Here is a 21,539-nt window from a genome sequence, read left to right as displayed (position 1 = left end):
CGGGGAGTCAAAAAGTTCTCTAGGACAGTGGTCCCCAACCTTTTTGGCACCAGGGACCGGTTTTGTGGAAGACGATTTTTCCACGGGGGTGGGAGGTGGGATGGTTTCGGATGATTCAAGCTCATTACATTTATTGTGCACTTTATTTCTATTATTATTACATTGTAATATATAATGAAATAATTTTACTCACCATAATGCTGACAGGAGGTGGAGCTCAGGCTGTAATGCGAGCGATGGGGAGTGGCTGTAAATACAGATGAAGCGTCGCTTGCTCACCCACCGCTCACCTCCTGCTGTGCGGCCCGGTTCCTAACAGGCCAGGGACCAATACCGATCCGTGGCCCGGGGGTTGGGGACCCCTGCTCCAGGAGAACAGGAGACCTGGTTCTGGCCCTGTTCTAACTTGATGAAATATTAGTACAAATGTAGACAGATCTTATCTCAATGTGTTGCCGTTTGGCACATCACTCCCACCCCATCTGCTTCTGATCTATGCCAAAGCCAGCTCAGGCAGACTGAATCTGGCAGGGCATGGAATTGTTGATAGCAATAGCTTAGGTAATGATCAGTGAAACAACTTTTTAAAATGTGTAAAAACTGTGCTTGCTTTGGTGGTTTTCAAATTTCCATAGGTTAACATTGTAGCTATTGGGTCAGTAAATTTACTCATGACTAGTTAAGGGGCAATCTGGAGGGTGGTTTGAAATGTGCCACAAAATCAGGTCAGGATCCTAGAGTAGGACTGAAAATTTATACGAAAAGTTAGCCATCTGTAACATTTGTTAACAGCCTGCTATGTAAAATGTCCTAAATGCTTTTTCAGGCTGTCATTCTGTTGTCTAAACGTAAAAGTTCTTCCCTCTCGTAATTCATATTAATAAAGCTGTTTTGCAAGGTTTGTAAAAGTTATTTATTTTATGAACAATTCTGTAAAATAATTTAATTATTTTAATTGATTTATTAAAAGTAATAAGTGAATTAATTATCTAAATTTATTACTTAAATTTTAATTTATTAAAATTATTTCAAAAAGTAATCAGATATTACATGCAAGTTGTAAAACCTTCAAATTGCACAAAACTTTATAAGGTAAGTAAAAATAAAATTCTGTCCCTTGACCTTTGCCGCTTCCAACCCACTTTCTAGTGCGAACAGTTTTCTATGTATCCTTTCATACCTATTTTAGGAATAAAGATATATATAAATAAGAGTGTGTGTGTGTATACACACATGCTTTGTTTATAAAGGTCATCTTTGTGAACAATGTTTTTTTGCAACTTTTTGGAAATAACACTATATTATAGAAGTCTTTCCATATAGTCATAGATATTCAGTTGGATGGATATACAATTAATTTAACCAGTACCCTACTGATGGACATGGAGGTTGTTTCCAATTTTTTGCTGTTATAAATAATGCTACAAGAAGTGTATTTGTACGTATCCTATAAGATACAGGATAAATTCCTAAAAGTATAATTATTGGGTCAAAAAGTATGTGGGTTTGTGTGTGTGTGTGTGTGTGTTGCCAAAGTACCTTCCAAAAATATCATACCAAGTTCTGCTCCCACCAGAACTTTTACTCTCACCTTCACCCATATTGGGTATTCTTCTGAGCTTCAGATTTTTTTCTGAATAACTTTACAAGTTAAGTCTTCCACATGAACTTTAAAAATCAATTTCTAAGGAATAATTTTGGGAATATTTTGATATTTACTTTATAGGTCAATTTATGACAAATTGACTTTACTATGTCAAGGTATGTTTTTCTGTGTTAATGACATCTCTTATGTACTTCAGTAGAGATATTAAACATTGATTAAATAGTCTATCTTTTTTCATTTGTTACTATTAAGCACTTACTATGGCATTTTATTGAAATTCTATTGAAATTTATCTCATATTGGGTTAGCCTTTCTGTGGATTTATATGACTCTGTCTATATCTCTACAAACTATTTTCTTAATTGCCCATTTTAATATCTTGGTAACTTATTTAACCCTCTCAGTATCAATTTAGTGATTTTTAATGTGAAAATATTTATTTTGCAAGCTTACGGGGAGGATTATAGATAATATTATTAAAAGTGTTTGCCACTTAACTGGTAGGCTCTGAATGGAAACTGCTATTCTTATCAACATCATCATCATTAATATCTGAGGACCATACTTTGAAAAATCACTAAATTTCACTTGGAATTTTGTCTTAATTTATAAGCCACCTTCAGAGGTAAAGGGAAATTAGGATTTATTTATCACCTACAAAATGCTGGGCACTGTGCTAGGTGTGAAACTGCACTCCTTCTCGGGTGGGACTCAAACCCACGGGCTGGGGCTCGAACCCACCTGCACCTCAGATTGGGACTTGAACCCATGATCCCTGACTTAGGAGGGACTCGAACCCACTGTCTTTTAAAAAAAATTTTTTTTAATTTTTGGCTGCGTTGTGTCTTCGTTGCTGTGCGTGGGCTCTGTCTAGTTGCAGTGAGCCGGGGCTACTCTTCGTTGTGGTGCGCGGGCTTCTCATTGCGGTGGCTTCTCTTGTTGCGGAACACGGGCTCTAGGCTTCAGTAGTTGTGGCGCACGGGCTCAGTAGTTCCCACTGTCTTTTAATTGAAACCGCTCTCCTGGTGTCAGAACTTACTGAAACTCAGGTACTTTTGTCTTGGCGCCGAAAGAATTCATTGAGAGGGAAAGTGGCAGGCAAAGAGTGAGTTTATTGTTTTATTTTTAGGCTGCGCCTGCACGGCGTGTGGGATCTTAATTCCCCCACCAGGGATCAAACCTGAGCCCCGTGCAGTGGAAGGGCCGAGTCCTAACCACTGGACTACCAGGGAATTCCCAAAGAGTGAGTTTATTAGCATGGGATGCTTGTAAGAAATGCAAGCGGGCAGGGGAGAAGGCTCTGCCCCAGGACTGAGACGGTTCATTTTTATAAACAAAAGAAAATTGGGAGGGGAAGAAGACCACCTTCTTCCTCATTCTTGGGCAGACGTCAAGGCTTACATCATTATTTCCTCCTTTGGCCCTGAAGGATTTAACCAGGACTGTCATGCTGCTATTTAAATCATATGTGTATTAGCAAAAAGGTGGTAACATATACTAAAATATGGTAATTCATCTCAGGTTTCAGTATAATGTCCCCTTTCACATAGTTTGTTTCCCTGTGTTTCTGTCTTGGCTACACAAAGAAATGCTACTCTTCGAGGACTATTAACTCCCTGACTTCATGTAACAAGATTCAGACCGGTATCTATTGTCTTGTGTTTTAACTATCAGGGTTTGTGGCTTGAGTGCATCTGATGCTTGGATGCACCTGTTCTTCCTTCAAGGTAGAGTAGATTGTTGCTAGGTTACTGGATTCTTTTTTTAAGTGGTCGTTAGCTTACAACAGTCTTCCAAACTCCCTTGAAATTCCCTTTCTGTCTTTAATCCTTTAGTGGGATTTTTAAAGTAACTGTTAAATTATCCTACTCTATCCCTATCAGGTGCTAGGGAGGTAGTATAAGCCATAGTCCCTGTTCTTAGGAAGTTTATATAGTCTGGTGAGGAAGAAAGACAAGTAAATCAGTGATTGAGATGCAGTGTGATAAAGTGCTGAGTTAAAGGTAGTCACTGGATTATGTGGGAACATAGAAGAGGGGAATTTAAAGCACTTTATTAATCCTCACAGCTACTCTGCATTTTTATCGAATTTTTATCCCATTTTTACAAATAAAGAAACTGAAGCCATGGGGTTAAAAGTGACTAAGGCCACACAGCTACTTAAGAGCAGAACTGGTAAAAGGATTAACCTAGGTCCATCCAACTGCAATGCCTCTTCCTTTATATATTTAAAATAGTTCAAAAATGTAAACTTTTGGACCCAAAATAGGTCTTATAAATTTCTAGTTTTAGAATTAGTTTTATAGAAAGTGCTAATAGGTAAAGGAATATACCCTACTAAATTTCAGATTTTAATTCACCTCTTACCAGCTTGAGGGCTTTTCTTGTTTCTTGTTCAGGTTGTTGGCTCACTTAAGTTAGCTTTGGAGTAGCTTTTGTCTTTAGAGGAATAAATTAACAAAACCTGTTTCTTTGCTTTTGCATCAACATCTGAAAATGTTCACATTTGTTTAAATAGGTGAAACTGAGCCCAGAACTATGCATACTGTTTATCTTATCAAAATGGGTGGAAGTGAAGCAATCTGAAGGAAATTCAAGACCACAGAACTTACTGACTGAACCACATTGTATTGTTCATGCCAAGAATAAGTGTTTGGAGAAAGACCTTGCTCTTCTGCTAAATCATGATGGAGGCAGAAGAACAACAGCCATGGAAGACAACCTTTTACTCAGAATTACCTAAAGTGGTGAGAATTCAACCAAGGAATCTGGAGTGTTGTTACTTATAATGACTTCTGTGTTGTTTCTTTTCACAAAAGACAAGTACATTTTATAAGTAGAATTTGCAAACTTTGTACATTTTAAAAGTTATATAGCTACATCTAGTAGGCAGTTTGCCTAGTACAGATTACAAACATCAAGCACCTGGTATGATGCTATGAATCTAGTGGACTTGAGAAGTTTTTACTGATTGTATTCTTATTTTAGGAACTTCATGCCCACTTGAATGGATCCATTAGTTCCAATACCATAAAGAAATTAATAGCCAAGAAGCCAGGTCTTAAAATCCACTCTCAGATGACTATGATTGACAAGGGAAAGAAAAGAACTTTAGAAGAGTGAGTTTGGGGAGATTGTGGACATACTTCTTTTTTTCTCTATTTTGCGATTGTGAATAGTATGTAAGGATTCAGATTTTTGTAGTTAAAGGAATAGGGTAGCCATCTGGTATGGAGAGTATAACTTGACATATAGCATTTTTTCCAACTGTCAGACTGTTGACAGTATTTTTAGTGATTTGTGAATTTACACTATATTGTAGTATTCTTTAGACTTGAAAATATAGACTTGTTGGTTTTTTTCCCCAGTTTCCTGCTACCACTTGGGGTAGGGGTTGGGGGGTGGAGAAGGGAAACTATTACCTCCCACTTAAAAGTAACGTATGATTTTCAGTCATTTGATTATCCCTCCAGATCAATGTAATTTTTGAAAAACCTATTCTCTAGTTCTTTATAAATATATGATTACTATTAGCCTAAAATCAGTTAATTTAGTGAAGCTTTTGATGACTAAAGTACCTTAAAACTTTTCATGTTGCAGATGTTTCCAGATGTTTCAAATTATTCATCAGCTTACTACTGGCCCTGAAGATATTCTAATGGTGAGAAATGAAGTAATTTTTAGACTGGTTTAAAAATTAGTAAGTAATTGATGCCCTTCTGTTGTTGCACATGACCTTTTGCTGTCATCAAGAATCTGATGAAAAATGTTTTCTGCTTTTTTTATGGTAATCTTTTAAAAAATAATGTAAGACATTTGCCTAAGAGCTAATATCAAAAGATATGTTCATTATAAAAGATATGAGGAAAGAATCAAGATCAGAATCTTCTGTTAGGTAGTGGACAATGTGGAGGAGAAAATCTTGTGCTGTTTTACATATATATATATATATATATATATATGAAATATCTGACCACAGACTTTACATGTATTGCTTGGGATACTTTGAACTGCCCCTGGGTGGACATTATAGAGAATAAAGAAGTTCGAGAGGGGCTTACAGAGTGAATGATTAATCCCTAGGGAAATTGTGCCTTCCCTCTGGGGATGAAGAGCTAGAGGACTCCACTGTGTTGCCTTAGCTGAAGCTCTGTGATACTAGAGTCTGCTATGGCCGACTGGCTTCTGTATATTGATCTGACCAGGTTGGCATTTTTAAATATTCTCTTTGTAATTGGAGAGAAGCAGAATCCTATCAGTGTTCTTAACCCTTAGAAAAAATGCAAAGTAAGAAGTGTAACCTGCGTTTCTGGAGAGGTGACTTTTGACTGGTCAAGAAAGAATTTTCCTCCTTGGCTGACACTGATCCTCATGGTAGTTATTAAGTAAATTAATCACCTTTTGGAGGAGTTTTAACTCTAAAAGTTTAGTTCAACAAAAGTTGACTGAGTGCCCACAATGTTCCAAGCACCCTGCTAAAGACTGGGAGATATAAAGATAGATCAGCATGGTTCCTGCCCCTCAGGATTCTATAGTCAGGCTGGAAAGACAGACCCATAAGAGGATAAATCCAACATCACGAGGTAAGCTCTGTGTTACAGACATGCACAGGGACTTATAGGAAACCAAGGGAGCATTGTCTAATCAGCCACTCAACAGGTACCACTGAACCCTGCTAGGAATGTCCACCACAGGAGGCTCTGTCTCACTTTCTGTTGTTGAGTGTAACAGAGCAAACCTGATAAAATTTTAGATTCTGAGAGCTCCATGGGTATCATATGCCATGCTCATTGTTTCATTCCTTCCAAAGTTGGTAAAAAGCTTTTTTAAAATGAGGCGAGGTATTAAGATTCTGTAGCATTTGACTTAGTGCTACTTAGACGAACACCTGTAGGTGGTCGAGAGGATGACAGTGAGTTGCCCCAGAGAGTAAAATTAATAACATTTACATATAATAAATGAATCATGTGTGGGAGTAAGCCAAGAGATTGTTTACAGATGTGGGACTGAGTGGGGATCACTTAACAGTCAAGTCATGGTGACTGGGTGTAATCTCAAAGAGACAGGATTGAAAAGTGACTGAAATAATATTAACTATTGCATGTGCCAGACACTATACTCAAGATGACTTTCTGAGGTGGGCATTTTTTTTTTTTAACATCTTTATTGGAGCATAATTGCTTTACAATGGTGTGTTAGTTTCTGCTTTATAACAAAGTGAATCAGCTATATACATATACATATATCCCCATATCTCCTCCCTCTTGCATCTCCCTACCACCCTCCCTATCAAGGTGGGCATTTTTATTGTTCCCTTTTTGCAGATGAAAAAAACTGAGGCCTAAAGAGGTTAAGTGTAACTTGTTCAAGGTCACTCACTGTGAGTAAGTGGCAGAATTGACTATTTTGTCTGATTCCAGAGCCCATGTTCTTTCTCATTCAAGATGTGCAGTCTTACCATTCTTGGAGAAAGCAGAAACTTAATTGTGATGGATTCTATCTGAAGAAAGTACTTGAGTAGATGTTCTCAGTCCAGCGCATAGGAGAGGAAAGCCCAAAGTGCCAAGAGTTGGCCTCGGTACCTGTTGCTGCATGGAGCAGAAAGGGCTGAATCTGGCCAACACGGATATGGACCCTAGGGGAGTGAGTGTTCTTGGACGTGAGCTAGAGATGATTCCACAGGCCTTAATGTGGCCTAGAGAAATCTTCCTCCCATTGCTCTCAATCAGTATTTGCCAGCAATCTTCTGTTGTTCTATTTGGTTTCACACGTACCTCACCATCAAGAAAGGGGGTACCCTGGATAGTAGATAGGATCGCTTCACACCCTCACTTCCACCCTCGTTGGCAATTCATACATTACAAATAGGCTTCTGCGTTAGTCTCCTGTGAGCTGGGGTAGGGTGTCTCTGGGTCTGCTTAGTTCTGGAGCAATGATAAGATGCGAGTTCTTCAACCTGCAAAGATGAGGCCTGTGCTCTGGTGGTGGCAGTGGCAGCATCATGGGGTTCCTGAGACAGCAGTGTTATGGGGTCCAGTGCCTGTGATGCTGCAGAGGCTGCAGGGTTATGCTCAGTGGTGGAGGAAGCAGTGGTGTCTTGCTTGGTCCAGGGGTGTCACGTGATTTTGAATGCTTTTGTGTTGTCCTGAGCTGTGTAATCTCTGAGGCTGATTCTCCAGACCTCCTGGTGAATCCAAGCCACCTGTTAGATTCATATTATAATAAATTCCTTTTTTGGCTTTAGTGTAAAGAAAAAAGATGAGGCCCAGATCTTGGATTGCAATGAATCCACCAAGGCGGGGCCACCCAGTTAGGCACCATCTGCGCAACCAGCCAGCCTTGTTCCTTGGCCAGGACGCCGCACCTGCATGCCCATGTGCACATGGTCAAAGCAGGTTAAGAGTAGGATACCAGCTGTAAGGACTAACTAGGGCTGGTTGTCACAGCATTTCTAACTTGGTCCTTTTTTCTTCTAGATTTGGTATATTTTAGGGTTGATGGCAATGAAGGAAAACATACCTTCAGCCTTTAGATGTTATTTATCTTGGTGATTTAGTAATTTTTGGATTGTTGAGTTTTGTGCTAGACTGGATACAGTTTTACTCAAATTTATCACCCATTTTCTTTGCCTGAGAAGAATCTTCCTAAGTACTTCTGGGGGAAATTTAACCCTGCCGGAAGAAATTCTTGAAAAATACAACTTATCCCTAAATAGCTTGAATAAGAATGTTAAGCCATGACTTTAAATGGTACATCAGTACTACCTAATCATTTTAGTTGTTTATTTCCATATGTAATGAAATTTCAAATAGTATACACTCATAGGTGGTTTTACTGGTTTTAGTTTTGCCTCTGTTTTATCAGTCTGCTGTTCATTAGGAAATAGAGAAATGGTTAAAAGGGGAGAAGAGAAACAAAAGGTGCGGATGATGTGCAGATTTGGATTTCATGTGAGTATGGGCGCTGGGTAAGGGGAACTATTGGAAATGTGGTAGTTTTGTCACAGCCTCCACCAGGGGTGTGACAAAGCAGGTCATCCTCACCATGTGGGAGACTCCCAACACTACTTGCAAATCAAATTTAATGCATGAAATAAAGCTGTAGCACGTGGCATTTTCTTGGGGACGCTTACACTAACATAATCAATATTGCATACATTGCCTTTATTATCAGGTCACGAAAGATGTCATTAAAGAATTTGCAGACGATGGTGTCAAGTACCTGGAGCTAAGGAGCACGCCCAGAGAAAATGCTACAGGTAGAATCTAACTACTTCTCAGCAGATGTCTATCTTTTTTCTCATGTGCTTTGATGATGCATGTGTTTGCAAGTTGAGACTATGAAGTATTTACTTTTACACTATTGTAAAAGTAGGGGCAGTGGTCCAAATCTTCTGATGTACGTTAATGATGTATGCCATTAATGAGTGAGTTATTCTTTTTTTTAAAATCAATTTATTTATTTATTTATTTTTGCCTGTGTTTGGTCTTCATTTCTGTGCGAGGGCTTTCTCTGGTTGTGGCAAAGGGGGGCCACTCTTCATTGCGGTGTGCAGGCCTCTCACTATCGTGGCCTCTCTTGTTGCGGAGCACAGGCTCCAGACGCGCAGGCTCAGTAGTTGTGGCTCACGGGCCTAGTTGCTCCGTGGCATATGGGATCTTCCCAGACCAGGGCACAAACCCGTGTTCCCTGCATTAGCAGGCAGATTCTCAACCACTGCGCCACCAGGGAAGCCCTGAGTGAGTTATTCTTAACTTAAAAAAATCAGGTCAGGTATTGCCTGTTGAAGGGAAATAAAAAGACCTGCAAACATTTTGTTTGTTCTTATTTTTCTCACTCTGAGAAAAGAACACTTTTTCCTTATAGTTACATTGTCTTAAGTAAATGCTAGTTCGAGTTCCCTGCATCAAGGCACTTGTGAGGCAGTGAGTGGATGCAGAATCACATTTCATGACAGTCACTGAAATGAAGGTTATTGACTCACGTCTCAGGGACTGATGGTATCTTAGGCCAGGAGCAAGCTGTGATGTGGCAAAACCTCTCTGGATGGAGATGAGTGGATCTGGATGTGATCTGGAGAAATCTCCTGGGACCCTCTTTCCATAAGAGCAGCATCAGGAGATATTCTGTAGTGCCCTTGGGTCCTCCTTAGCACTTTGTCTGTGACCTAAAGAGGCCCTACCAGATCATCTTGCACGCTGATATGTGTAGCCCAGCATCATTCAGGGGGTAAAATTTTTGAAACTGCATATAGTAAAGTAAGTGCTGAAATGAGACAAGCAGAAGATTCTTTTTTTTAAAATTTATATTGGAGTATAGTTGATTTATAATGTGTTAGTTTCTGCTGTACAGCAAAGTGAATCAGTTATACATACACATATATCCACTCTTTTTTACATTCTTTTCCCATACAAGTTATTACAGAGTACTGAGTAGAGTTCCCTGTGCTATACAGTAGGTCCTTATTAGTTATCTGTTTTACGTATAGTGGTGTGTATATGTCAATCCCAATCTCCCGATTTATTCCTCCCCCTGAGCAGAAGATTCTTATCTCACATTTTTAAACTGTAGGATCCTGGTGAGGATAGTGAAAGGGAAGGAAAGAAGAGACCTGCCAATTATTAGAGCTAGTTGACTCTTTAAATGGAGATTCAAAGGGGAATGTCACCTTAAATATGCAGCAATAGGGTAATAGTTAAATAAAGGTTAATGGAATATTTGGCAACCATTAAAAATATTTGCAAAGACACTTTAATGACGTGAAGACATGCTCAGAATACAGTGTTAAATGAAGGAACAGGATACATATATACCTAGTAGCATCTCATCTGTTCAAAACTATATATCTATATATATATATCTCTCTCTATATATATATGTATATGTTTACACATATACACACACTTAGAAAAACAGCCAGTGGTTATCTCTGAGTGGTGGGATTACAGGTTATTTTTATTTTTCTTCTTTATAATTGTCTGTGTTTTTTGTAGAGATTTTCCACTAAACATAAACATTTTGGGCTTCCCTGGTGGCACAGTGGTTGAGAGTCCACCTGCCGATGCAGGGGACACAGGTTCGTGCCTCGGTCCGGGAAGATCCCACATGCTGTGGAGCGGCTAGGCCCGTGAGCCATGGCCGCTGGGCCTGTGCGTCCAGAGCCTGTGCTCCACAGTGGGAGAGGCCAAAACAGAGAGAGGCCCACGTACTGCAAAAACCAAAACAAAACCAAAAAAAAAAAAAAGTAAACATTTTATAACTGAGGTATGAGAGTATTTTAGAGGAGGTTGTTCTGGAGAGTGCTTTTTCAGAGACCCACAGAAGAGGAGGACTTGAGCACCTGAACTTGAAAGAACGTCTCTAGTGCCCTGGATGAGAGACACTGAGTCTGAGCAGGGTTGAGGGAGAGGATTTTTTTGTGGACAAGCAGGAAAACATTCTGCTAGTAGAGAAAAATTTTTCTGGCATTTTTTTTTTTAAGGACAGGCCTTAGAAAAGGGCTTTTTTTTTTTTTTCTGGCCACACTATGCACATGGGGATCTTGGTTCCCCAACCAGGGATCGAACCCATGCCCCCTGCAGTAGAACCATGGAGTCCTAACCACTGGATCACCAGGGAATTCCCAGAAAAGGGCTTTTGTTATTCTTGTTTTGTTAGAACAAGCATTTAAACTTTTTATAGCAATTTGTGAGAGTAGGTTTTTTTTTTTTAATTGATTATTTATTTATTTTTGGCTGTGCTGGGTCTTCGTTGCTGTGCGCAGGCTTTCTCTAGTTGCGGTGAGCAGGGGCTACTCTTCGTTGCGGTGCGTGGACTTCTCATTGCAGTGGCTTCTCTTGTTGTGGAGGACGGGCTCTAGGTGCGTGGGCTTCAGTAGTTGTGGCTCGCAGGGTCTAGAGCACAGGCTCAGTAGTTGTGGCACACAGGATTAGTTGCTCCACAGCATGTGGGATCCTCCCAGACCAGGGCTCTAACCCGTATCCCCTGCATTGGCAGGCGGATTCTTAACCACTGCGCCACCAGGGAAGTCCCGAGGGTAACTTTATGTCTGTTGAATCTGCGAATAATTTTTAAACAAGCTTGAATTTTATGTCTTTTTTTTTAATTTCATTTTTCTAGTATTTCATTTTTTTTCAATTTTATTAAAGTATAAATGGTATTTACTAAAATGTATCCATAACTCATCTTTTTAACCATACCCGTATCACACATAAAGTGAAAATGTATTTGTTCATATAGGGATGCTAATGTTGAAGGATGAAGTAGTTGATGATCTCTTTAAAAATGTTTTATTTGTGTCCTTTCCAGGAATGACTAAAAAGACTTATGTGGAATCTGTACTTGAGGGTATAAAACAGTCCAAACAAGAAAACGTAGACATTGATGTTAGGTAAGAAGCATTGTACCTTAGTGGTCACCATTTAAAATACTAGAATGTGAAAAATTTACTCTTTTGAGCCTGAGTATAGTGGATTTTATAAATCAACCAATAACCAACTTTTATCTTTTAATAAAAAACAGAGTCAAGAACCTTGTTGTTTAAAGTTGAGAATGCAATTCTGAATTTTTTCGTGTGGCAGTAAAGTTCTGAGTCCTGTTGCTCTTGTGAAGTATGGCTTCCCATGGCTCTTCAGCGAAAATCCAGGCTTCTTACTATGGCCTGCAAGGTCCCACGTGGCTGCCTTTCTTACTTCAACAGCCTCATCTGGACCACTGGTCACTTACCACGCAGTGGCCCGCCCTCTGTTTCTCAAGTAGGCCAAGACTGTCCCACATCAGCACCTTTGTACTTCCTGTTACTTTTGCCTAGAACACACCTCCACTGTATGCTCGCATGGTTGGCTTCTCATTATTCCGGTCTCAGTGTGGCTGTCACTTCCTCAGAGGGGCCTTCCTTGACCACCTTATCTAAAGTGCCTCCCCACATCTTCTAGTCACCCCGTTTATTTCCTTTATGGCACTCTTCTTAACAAGATCAGAAGTCTTCTTGTTTTATGTGTATACACACACTCACCCGCTAGAGTGTAAATGCAGTGAGGCCAGGGCCCTTGTCTTTTGAGTCACCACTACCCCACCAGTACTTAGAACAGAGCTGGCACATAATTAGGGCTCAGTAAGTCCTTGAAGGAAGAAAGGAAGAAAGCTAACTGTATAGTTTCTGGCTATAAAATCTCTCAAAATTAAGCTTAACTGGACTAATACCCCAATTGAAAAAAAAAAACAGGCAAAAGACAAAGAGAATTCAGAAAAGAAGACATACAAATGGCCAATAAATGTACAGAAAACTATTTAACTTCACTAATCAAATAATTTTAAAAAGAAATATTACAATGCCATTTCAACAGGTACCCCGCTCCCCAAAAAGAGTATTAACCAGTGTTTGTGAACTTACACACTGCTGGTGAGCATATGTAATTAATAAAACCTCTCTAAAGAGGTATTAAGAACTATAAAAATAATTTCCCTCTGTGATCCAGTAACTCTGTTCTAGAAATGTATCCTAAGGAAATTGATTAATGTTAAGATTCTTCACAGTAGTGTTATTTATAACAAAAAGTAGAAAACATCCTAAAATGTCCAACAATTAGAGGACAATTACATTATGTTATATTCATATGATTTATATTGTTTTCTAACATTTAATGGCAGGGGAAATTGTTAAGTGGAAAAAAAAAAGACTGCATTTTATATATAGTTGATCCAAATTTTGTAAATAAATATATGCTGGAGGGATTTCTTTATTTTGTGAATAAATAGATAAACTAATAAATGCTGGAGGAAAATTACACAATATTAACAGGGGTTCTCTGGGTATTTGATTCCTTGTAGGAATCCAGCTAATGAATGAAGAATGAATTTGTATCAGCTATTGGATACATGTTAGAATTAGAATATTACCAATCTTGTAACCCTTAATGAAATAAGAGATCCAAGCCTCCTGATCAAAGAACCATCATCACCTATGAAATCCTCTTGCCTCAATATTGAATCTGATCTGATTAAGCCTCTAGACTAGATCCAGTTTCCAATTCATAGGAAATACAAGAGACAGGAGAACATGTTATCAACATGGGGATTCAATCAGCAAAATCAGATGTGGGAAACTATAGGAAAAATGATGTGGTTTCTTCAACAAATGAATTCAAGAAAAGAGGCCGGGGGGAGGTGTGAGTTAGAGGGTGGAGGCATGGGGGAAGTGGCTATAGATTAAAAGAGACTTGAGACACATTGACCAACACAATGTGTGGACCTTAGTTGGATTCTGAATCAAACTGTAAAAAACAAATACATGAACAAAAAAGCAGGAGATAGAACTTTGAACACTAACTAGATATTTGGTGCTGTTTAGTAATTTATGTCTCATTCCTATGGCAAAGTAAGATGTCAAGTTAGTCAGGCTGTACTTTTCCAGTAAGTTGTATTCCACGTAGCCTGCCATACCTCTCTGGCCATACTCAAGAGTTGTCTTTTTCATCTACACAATCAATACTCATTTTCAACTGTGTTTTTCTTGTATCAAAGGTATTTGATATCAGTCGACAGAAGAGGTGGCCCTTCAGTAGCCAAGGAGACTGTTAAACTTGCTGAAGAGTTCTTCCTTTCTACTGAGGATACAGTTCTTGGCCTTGACCTCAGTGGAGACCCTACTGTAAGTTACTTTTCCAAAATATATTTTATTTCTAAAAGGTAGAATCAGTTTGTGGGTTGAGGATTAGCTTGGAGCATCCTGCTTTCTCCAGAGGTCCAGAAGACTCTCTGTGTGGATGAAGCCCTATCCTGCCCTGGATGACCAGAACGTCTATAGCAACTGCTCTCAGACAGGGTTCTGTGAAAGAATTAAGCCCCCTAAAAAAAGAGAAAAAGATTTGCATGACAATATGATTATTTTATTTTGGTTCACAGCTAGTACCATTCTACTAGAGAAGTTAATTTATTAACATGTCTAATGCTTAATTATGGCTAGGGCTTAATTGTCTCACAGAAGCCCCAGTTGAGAAAGGCTGGTCTAGAGCTTCCTGGTCAGATTCAAGCAGGGTGCCTCAGCTGTGGCACTACTGACATTTGGGGCCAAAGAATTCTTTGTTGTAGGAGGGTGTCCTGTACATTATAAGATGTTTAGTAGCATCCCTGGCCTCTACCCAATAGATACCAGCACCCTCTTAGTTGTGACAACCAAAAATGTTTGTAGACATTACCAAATGTCCCCTGGAGGGCAGAATCACCCCAGTTGAAAACCATTGAAATAGAGAGTCCTGTGAACCTGGTTCTTACGGCTTTGTCAAAACCTGGGCTGTTCTGGCCTTGTTTCATCCGTCCATTTGATAGAAGCTTTCTTTACAAATCATGCTGGTTCCTGAATCAGGTGAGTTCTCCTTCTTAGCTTTAGATATCTAGATATCCTTCCGAAAGTAAAATTTGGTGACTGTTATATCAAGCTTAGCTGATTGTCATCAGGTTCACTGATACTTAAGATTCTTGAGGGCAAGGACTGTGTCTGTGCCAGCTTTGAATTCTCTAACATGTCTAGCACACCGTAGATACTTTATAAACAAAATGTGCCAATAAGTCCATCTGCCGTTTTTTTTCTGCCATTATTTTATTTCTTTTTTTATTGAGACAGAGTACCCAGTTCTTCAGTTTACCTGTACTCATACATCCTCATTTTAACTTTTGTCTTCAAGGTAGGACAAGCAAAAGACTTCTTGGAACCTCTTTTAGAAGCTAAAAAATCAGGTCTGAAGTTGGCATTGCATCTTTCAGAGGTAAATAATATTGTAAAATTAGGCTGGAGAGGGCAGATTACAATGGAAAATAATTAATGGAAAATAATAATCATGTGTACATGGCTAAAGATAGACCTGGCTTGGGAAAACATTTTTAGAAAGAGAAAGTAGAAATATTTTTGTGTAAATTATAATGATGAAGGCATAACTTGCTTTAGTCCCTCATGTTACTGTTCCTTTGTTTTTGTGGTTCCTGGGGTTGGCTGTTGACGTGCACTACGGTTGTGTCCTTAAAACAGCTTAATTGACAGCTTGCTAGAGAAAATGCATGAATTTATATCAGCAGCCTTGTTAGCGGCAAGCTGACACTGAGAAAAGCATGAGTTTGTCTCACCTGTCCTTGCAGGGAAGGGACCTGAATGTGTCACATAACACTGGCAAGAAAGGAAGTAGCTTATCATCATTTAATAAGGCTCAGCAGAAGATCAAGTGCCCCTGTGGCACCAGCTCCTTGGCAGCATGAGCACAGTGCAGATAATGCACAGAGAGTAGCTGGAGAACAGTCACTTTCTTAATCAGCACATCCCTGTGAGGCAAGCAAGGGACTCTCCTGGACTTTTCCCCATTTTACAGATGGATTTACTTTCTACCTCAGTATTTCTACCTATTTCTTTTTTTTCTTTTTTTTTTAACATACAAAAAGCTATACATAATTATACAACTTGATGAATTTGGATTTGTTTCTTTTTTTATTATTATTTATTTATTTTTATTTTTGGCTGTCTTGGGTCTTTGTTGCTTTGTGCGGGCTTTTCTCAGTTGTGATGCGCGGGCTTCTCATTGGTGGCTTCTCTTGTTGCAGAGCACGGGCTCTAGGCGCGCAGGCTTCAGTAGTTGTGGCTCACGGGCTCTAGAGCACAGGCTCAGTAGTTGTGGAATACAGGCTTAGTTGCTCTGTGGCATGTGGAATCTTCCCAGACCAGGGCTCGAACCCACGTCCCCTGCATTGGCAGGCAGATTCTTAACCACTGGGCCACCAGGGAAGCCCCTGAATTTGTTTCTTGAATGCAGGAAATAATAGTTTACTTACCTCGTATGATTATTTTGAGAATTAAGGTCATGATTTAAAGACTAGGGAAAAAAATGGGAGCTTCGTGTCAGTACTGGCTCTTTTTCATGTCTACAAAGCAGAGTGTCAGTAATATAGTGGCAGAACTTAAAATCTAGGATCCACGTTTCCACACTCTGATCAAAAGATCTTTCTCGTGTAGGATACCCTCTAGTTGACCAAACTGATGCCAGATTGAAGTCATTGGTCAGGATAACAGAACAGCCAGCATGAGGCCAGTTACCTCTGGCCTTTGTGCACAGCATCAGAACCTGCTCTTTACCTTAATTTCTGTGGCTTTTCTTGTTTGGTCCATTGGATATAAAACATTTCATTTCAACATGTTATGGTCATTTGTCTTTTAGGCTATCTAGGAGATGAAGAGCACAGCCAGACATTTTCATGGTGGTTGTGGTTTGCACTTAGCTAGCCTTGTCGTTAGATAGAACATGAGCGCACTGTATGTGGATGGAGTCTGGGCCCCAGAGTCAGATGGAGCCAGGTTTCACCCTTATCTCCACCATTCACTAGCTCTGTGAGCCTGGACAGCTTTTCTTTAAAATGCTTTATATTTTTAACTACAAAAGTTATATGTATCTGAAGAAAATCCACGTGTACAAAAATAGTGTAAAGTAGAAGTAAAGAAATAAAAAATGAAAGGTCCCCTTCAGTTCTGCTCCTGAGTTGATCCTATTAACAGTTTTGTTATTTATATATATTTTTTCTATCCCTTTTTGTAACACGTATGAAGACATATACACAACACAAAACACACATATGCATATAGAGTTGTGAGATTTTGGTTTTGAAAATTACTTTTTCTCAGTTTTGATTTCTTCATCTTAATACTTTGTATGATTCTTGTGAGGTTTAAAGGAGAATGTGTGTGAAAAGGCTATTGACTCCATAGTTACTATTATCAAAGTGAATCTAGAAGAATACTGGGAAATAAGTGGGAAGATAAAAGGCAAAGAAGAGAGCTGGAAGGTCTAAGTGGTTCAGCTTCCCAGAATGTCTGCATTACCTTCCCAGAGGGACAAAATACCTGGCTATAGAGAAAAGTACTTTTAAGAACCACTGAAAGAGGTTATTGATGCCCTCTTTCCCCTTTTTTTGAGATTCCAAACCAAAAAAAAGAAACACAAGTACTCCTGGACCTGCTTCCTGACCGAATCGGGCACGGCACATTTCTCAACTCCTTGGAGGGAGGATCCCTGGATCTGGTGGACTTTGTGAGGCAACACCAGATACCACTCGGTAAGGCTTAAGGCTTTAGGTCCTCCAGGCAACTCACTGTCCCTTCCTCCCCAGCCCCCAGGTTGCAACCCATATGTAGAGAAGCACTGTTCTAAATATATAAATATCATTTAGAAGTTAAGTGATGCTTTCTCAACCTCATTTAGGTAACAGGAAGTTTTAGCTCCCATTAGAGTATAAGCTCCATGAGAGCAGGGCCCTCATCTGTCTTGTTCACTGCCACATTCCCCAGTTCCTGGAACCAAGTATTATATTGAGGGAATAAGGGTCATCTAGTATTTTGGAATGACTTTAACCAATTTACGTATGTTGTGAAAATGTGTAACATTTAGTTAAAAATTAAGACTTATGCAGGATTCCAAGTATACTTTTATATGTCTGTTAACCATCACACACTTACTTGTCTGCATGTGTATACCTGGAGCTTTTTTAAAAAATTAATTTATTTAATTAATTAATTTTTTAATTTTTCATTGCTAGTATAGAGAAATACAGTTGATTATTTTATATTTATCATGTGTTATGTGACATTGCTGAACTTAACTTATTCACCATTACTTTGTAGAATAAGAGTGATGAGAGCTGACATCTCTCCTTGTTCCCTATCTTAGGGAAAACCATTCAGTCTGTCGCTATTAAGTATAATGTTGGCTGTAGGGTTTTTATTTTTTTTTATTTATTTATTTTGGCTGTGCTGGGTCTTCGTTGCAACTCGTGGGCTTCTCTAGTTGTGGTGCATGGGTTTAGTTGCCCTGCGGCATGTGGGATCTTAGTTCCCCAACCAGGGATTCAACTACATCCCCTGCATTGGAAGGCAGATCTTAACCAATGGACCACCAAGGAAGCCCCCCGGAGCTATTTTTATTTAACAACAAATACTTATGAAGTGCCTACTCTGTTCCAGTCACTATTCAAATTGCTGGGAATACAGCAGTAAACAAAACAGACAATGTTTCTTTCTCAAGAAACTTATATCCTAGCATAGGTAAGAGAGACAGTAAGCAAATACACAAGAAAATATCAGTGTTAAGTTCTTTGAAGAAAATTAAACAGGCCGGTAGAATAGTGATGAGATAACCACTTTTGATTGCATAGTTGGGGAAGGCCTTTCTGATGAGGGAAAGCAGTTGGCTGAAAACCTCTTTACTGAATGATGAATTCACTGAACTTACAAATTTAACAATTTGCAATAACACCTGTGTGGGTGTGTTTTTTAACTAACATAGAGTTTTTCAGCAATTCATAATGGGTGAGATTTCTTTTCTTTTTACTAAGGAAATTTTTAAACCTCTACAAAAGTAGAGGATCTTGGAAACCACTTGCATAGTGATCTTACTTGGTGTGGTGGCCCGGCTCTGCTCTCAGCAGGGGAAGGTTGGGTTTGCCATTGCTGGGACTGAGTGGCCCTGTGTTGCAGCCACCTTACTCAAGGGAGCAGATGCCATCAATCAAGTCAGTGAAGTATTTTACTCTGGCTGGGGAGCCGGGCACAGCTTTTCAAGGCAGGAGTTTTATAATCATAGAAGTCGTTCTTAAGATGGACTTGCAGCAGGCAGTTAATGGATGGTTGTCTGAGTAAAGGAGTTTAGAGGTTTTCTTGGAAGCCATAGAAGAAGTCCATTTCTGCTCTTGGCTTTCTATAACACTGTAACCCTCGACAGTGCTACCATTTTCTTACCTTGACTTTAGCTCCCACTGTAAGACCAGGAAGAAGTGCAGCAACCCTTCAAAGATTCCTTCTGCTCCCCTATCACGATACTTCCCTGCCTTCTTCATGGTGACTGGCTTATCACACCCCTCTTTCCTCTCCTTCTTTGGTAAAAGAAAGGGAGAAGCACAGGGCTGTGAAGGGGATGTTAATTCCCTGCCATGAGCTGCAGCACATAGTTCCCACACAACTACACTCATTGGACTACAAATTTTCACATGTAAGAAAAGGTCAGTTTTGTAAAATAATGAACTACTGAAAATTAGCATAGTTTGGAAAGCTTTCTCATGTATCTACTTGGTGACAGTGAATGAGTCTACTAATCTGCTTTTAATAAGAGGCTTCTTCCTTTCCCCTCTTCATCTAGAACTCTGTTTGACCTCGAACGTCAAAAGTCAGACAGTTCCATCTTATAACCAGCATCATTTTGGATTCTGGTACAGCATTCTCCATCCTGCCGTGATCTGTGTAAGGTGTTTTGTTGTGAGGTATTTTGCTCCTCTTTAGGCCCTGAGTTGCCATAGGTCAGACATTCACTACCTAGCTGGCTGCCTTGCACACCTTGGGGGTGATGCCCAAGTAGAGGAGTGAGAGGAGATTGGGGCCTGAGAGGCTGCAAAGGGCCAGCGTGACTCTGGTTTGGCTCTATGGGGAAAGGTCCTGGACAGTACCTGGGGGAACAACAATACTGATGCCCAGCACCCAGCCCTTGCGATTCGGCTTTAATTGATCTGGGGGTTGTCCTGGGCACAGATACATCTTAAAAGCTCCCTCGGTGATCTAAACATGCAGCCGTGGTTGAGAGCCACTGCCCTGATGTTTTATTTTTTGTTCTTAAAAAGGATAAACAAGTCTGTTTAGTCATAGATGTGCACGGATATATTTATAGGCCCCTGTTTAAATTCTTAAAAGAAGCATGGTAAATAGGAAAATACTCTAAACGAAAGCTATTTTTAAAAAATTATTTCCTTATTCATTTTGAAACTTTCTTGCTTATGTTGGCAGACCGATGATAAGGGTGTTTTTGCAACACACCTTTCTCAAGAGTACCAGCTGGCAGCTGAAACATTTCATTTGACCCAGTCTCAGGTGTGGGATCTGTCTTATGAATCCATCAGCTACATCTTTGCTTCTGACAGCACCAAGTCTGATCTGAGGAAGAAGTGGAATCATCTGAAGCCAAAAGTGTTCCATTTTTAAGCTGTAATGAGGTGAACTACTTGCGAGTATGTATTACAACCTAGATCTCCCTGCTGTATCCCACTTAGTAAGCTGTCCACTGCTCCCTCCCGTGGAAGCATAGCAGCCAAGTGCCGTGGGCTCCAACACTAGCACCTTACTCATGGCGGATGCCCAGTAAGTCTCTCTTAAACTGACAGGCAGGCTCTGAGGTCGTCCATGGCTCACCTCCATGCTGCTTACAGGAAGGGACTTGAAAGTTGCTGCTCACTGAACTCCCCATTCCAGCAGTGATTTTGACTTAACAGTCCTTCATTAGTGATCATGAAACTTCAAGAAAATCAAAGTAGGTTCTCATCAGGAAAAGTTTTGGAATTACTAGTCTAAATAAGGTGAAGAAAGAAGGAAAAACAGATTGTCGCCAAAACCTTTAAGCCATCTAGCTTGTGATGACAGCTCTGTATTTTGTTGTGCTTACTTTAATCGGACTCCTTTCACTTAAGTATTCCCCAGAACTGTGGACTCCAGGCTACACTGCATACCATGGATTTTTATGAATCCCAGTAGCCAGGGTTAATCTCCTCTGGGTGGGTGACCCTAAGTGACAGATAAAGCTAGCTTCTGATATCTGCCTTTGCCCTTCTCATGATTAATCCTCCTGGAGTCAAGATACATTTTAGATTTTGAATCGAATAATGGAGAGAGAATTGGTCCATTCTTATGTTCATATCTCATCTTCCCTCCCCTACCTGGTTACCATAAAAATAATTCTCTACAGAGCTGACAAGACAGCCTCTATACTCAGATTACAGTAAAAGAGAAATGGCAGTGCTCTCTCTCTCTCTCCCTCTGTATAGATATACGAACGTATGTGTGTGTGTGTGTGTGTGTGTGTGTGTGTGTGTGTGTGTGTGTGTGTGTGTGTGTGTGTGTGTGTGTGTGTGTGTGTGTGTATTA

General features: G+C 39.8%; 1 protein-coding gene across 1 annotated transcript; it reads left to right on the top strand.

Moving 5' to 3' along the window:
• Nucleotides 1–4,178: 4,178 nt before the first annotated feature.
• Nucleotides 4,179–21,016, top strand: MAPDA (N6-Methyl-AMP deaminase). The gene is made up of 10 exons (XM_007467554.1): nucleotides 4,179–4,353; nucleotides 4,595–4,725; nucleotides 5,207–5,267; nucleotides 8,780–8,864; nucleotides 11,915–11,996; nucleotides 14,129–14,255; nucleotides 15,289–15,369; nucleotides 17,557–17,695; nucleotides 19,771–19,871; nucleotides 20,409–21,016. Exons 1-10 carry the CDS (start codon nucleotides 4,291–4,293, stop codon nucleotides 20,601–20,603), a joined length of 1,065 nt encoding a protein of 354 aa, XP_007467616.1. The 5' UTR covers nucleotides 4,179–4,290; the 3' UTR covers nucleotides 20,604–21,016.
• The last annotated feature ends 523 nt before the right edge of the window (nucleotides 21,017–21,539 follow it).

This window comes from Lipotes vexillifer, unplaced genomic scaffold (genome assembly GCF_000442215.2).
Source record: "Lipotes vexillifer unplaced genomic scaffold, Lipotes_vexillifer_v1.1 scaffold722, whole genome shotgun sequence".
Lineage (NCBI taxonomy): Eukaryota > Metazoa > Chordata > Mammalia > Artiodactyla > Lipotidae > Lipotes > Lipotes vexillifer.
This window is presented reverse-complemented; position numbering and strand designations above follow the sequence as displayed.

What these genes read in the sequence shown, in the direction of transcription:
- MAPDA (XM_007467554.1), top strand. Translation starts at nt 4,291, where the DNA reads ATGATGGAGGCAGAAGAACAACAGCCATGGAAGACAACCTTTTACTCA. An exon ending in ACTCAGAATTACCTAAAGTG is followed by an intron (nt 4,354 to 4,594) that starts GTGAGAATTCAA and finishes TTCTTATTTTAG; the next exon opens with GAACTTCATGCCCACTTGAA. An exon ending in ACCTCAGTGGAGACCCTACT is followed by an intron (nt 14,256 to 15,288) that starts GTAAGTTACTTT and finishes TTTGTCTTCAAG; the next exon opens with GTAGGACAAGCAAAAGACTT.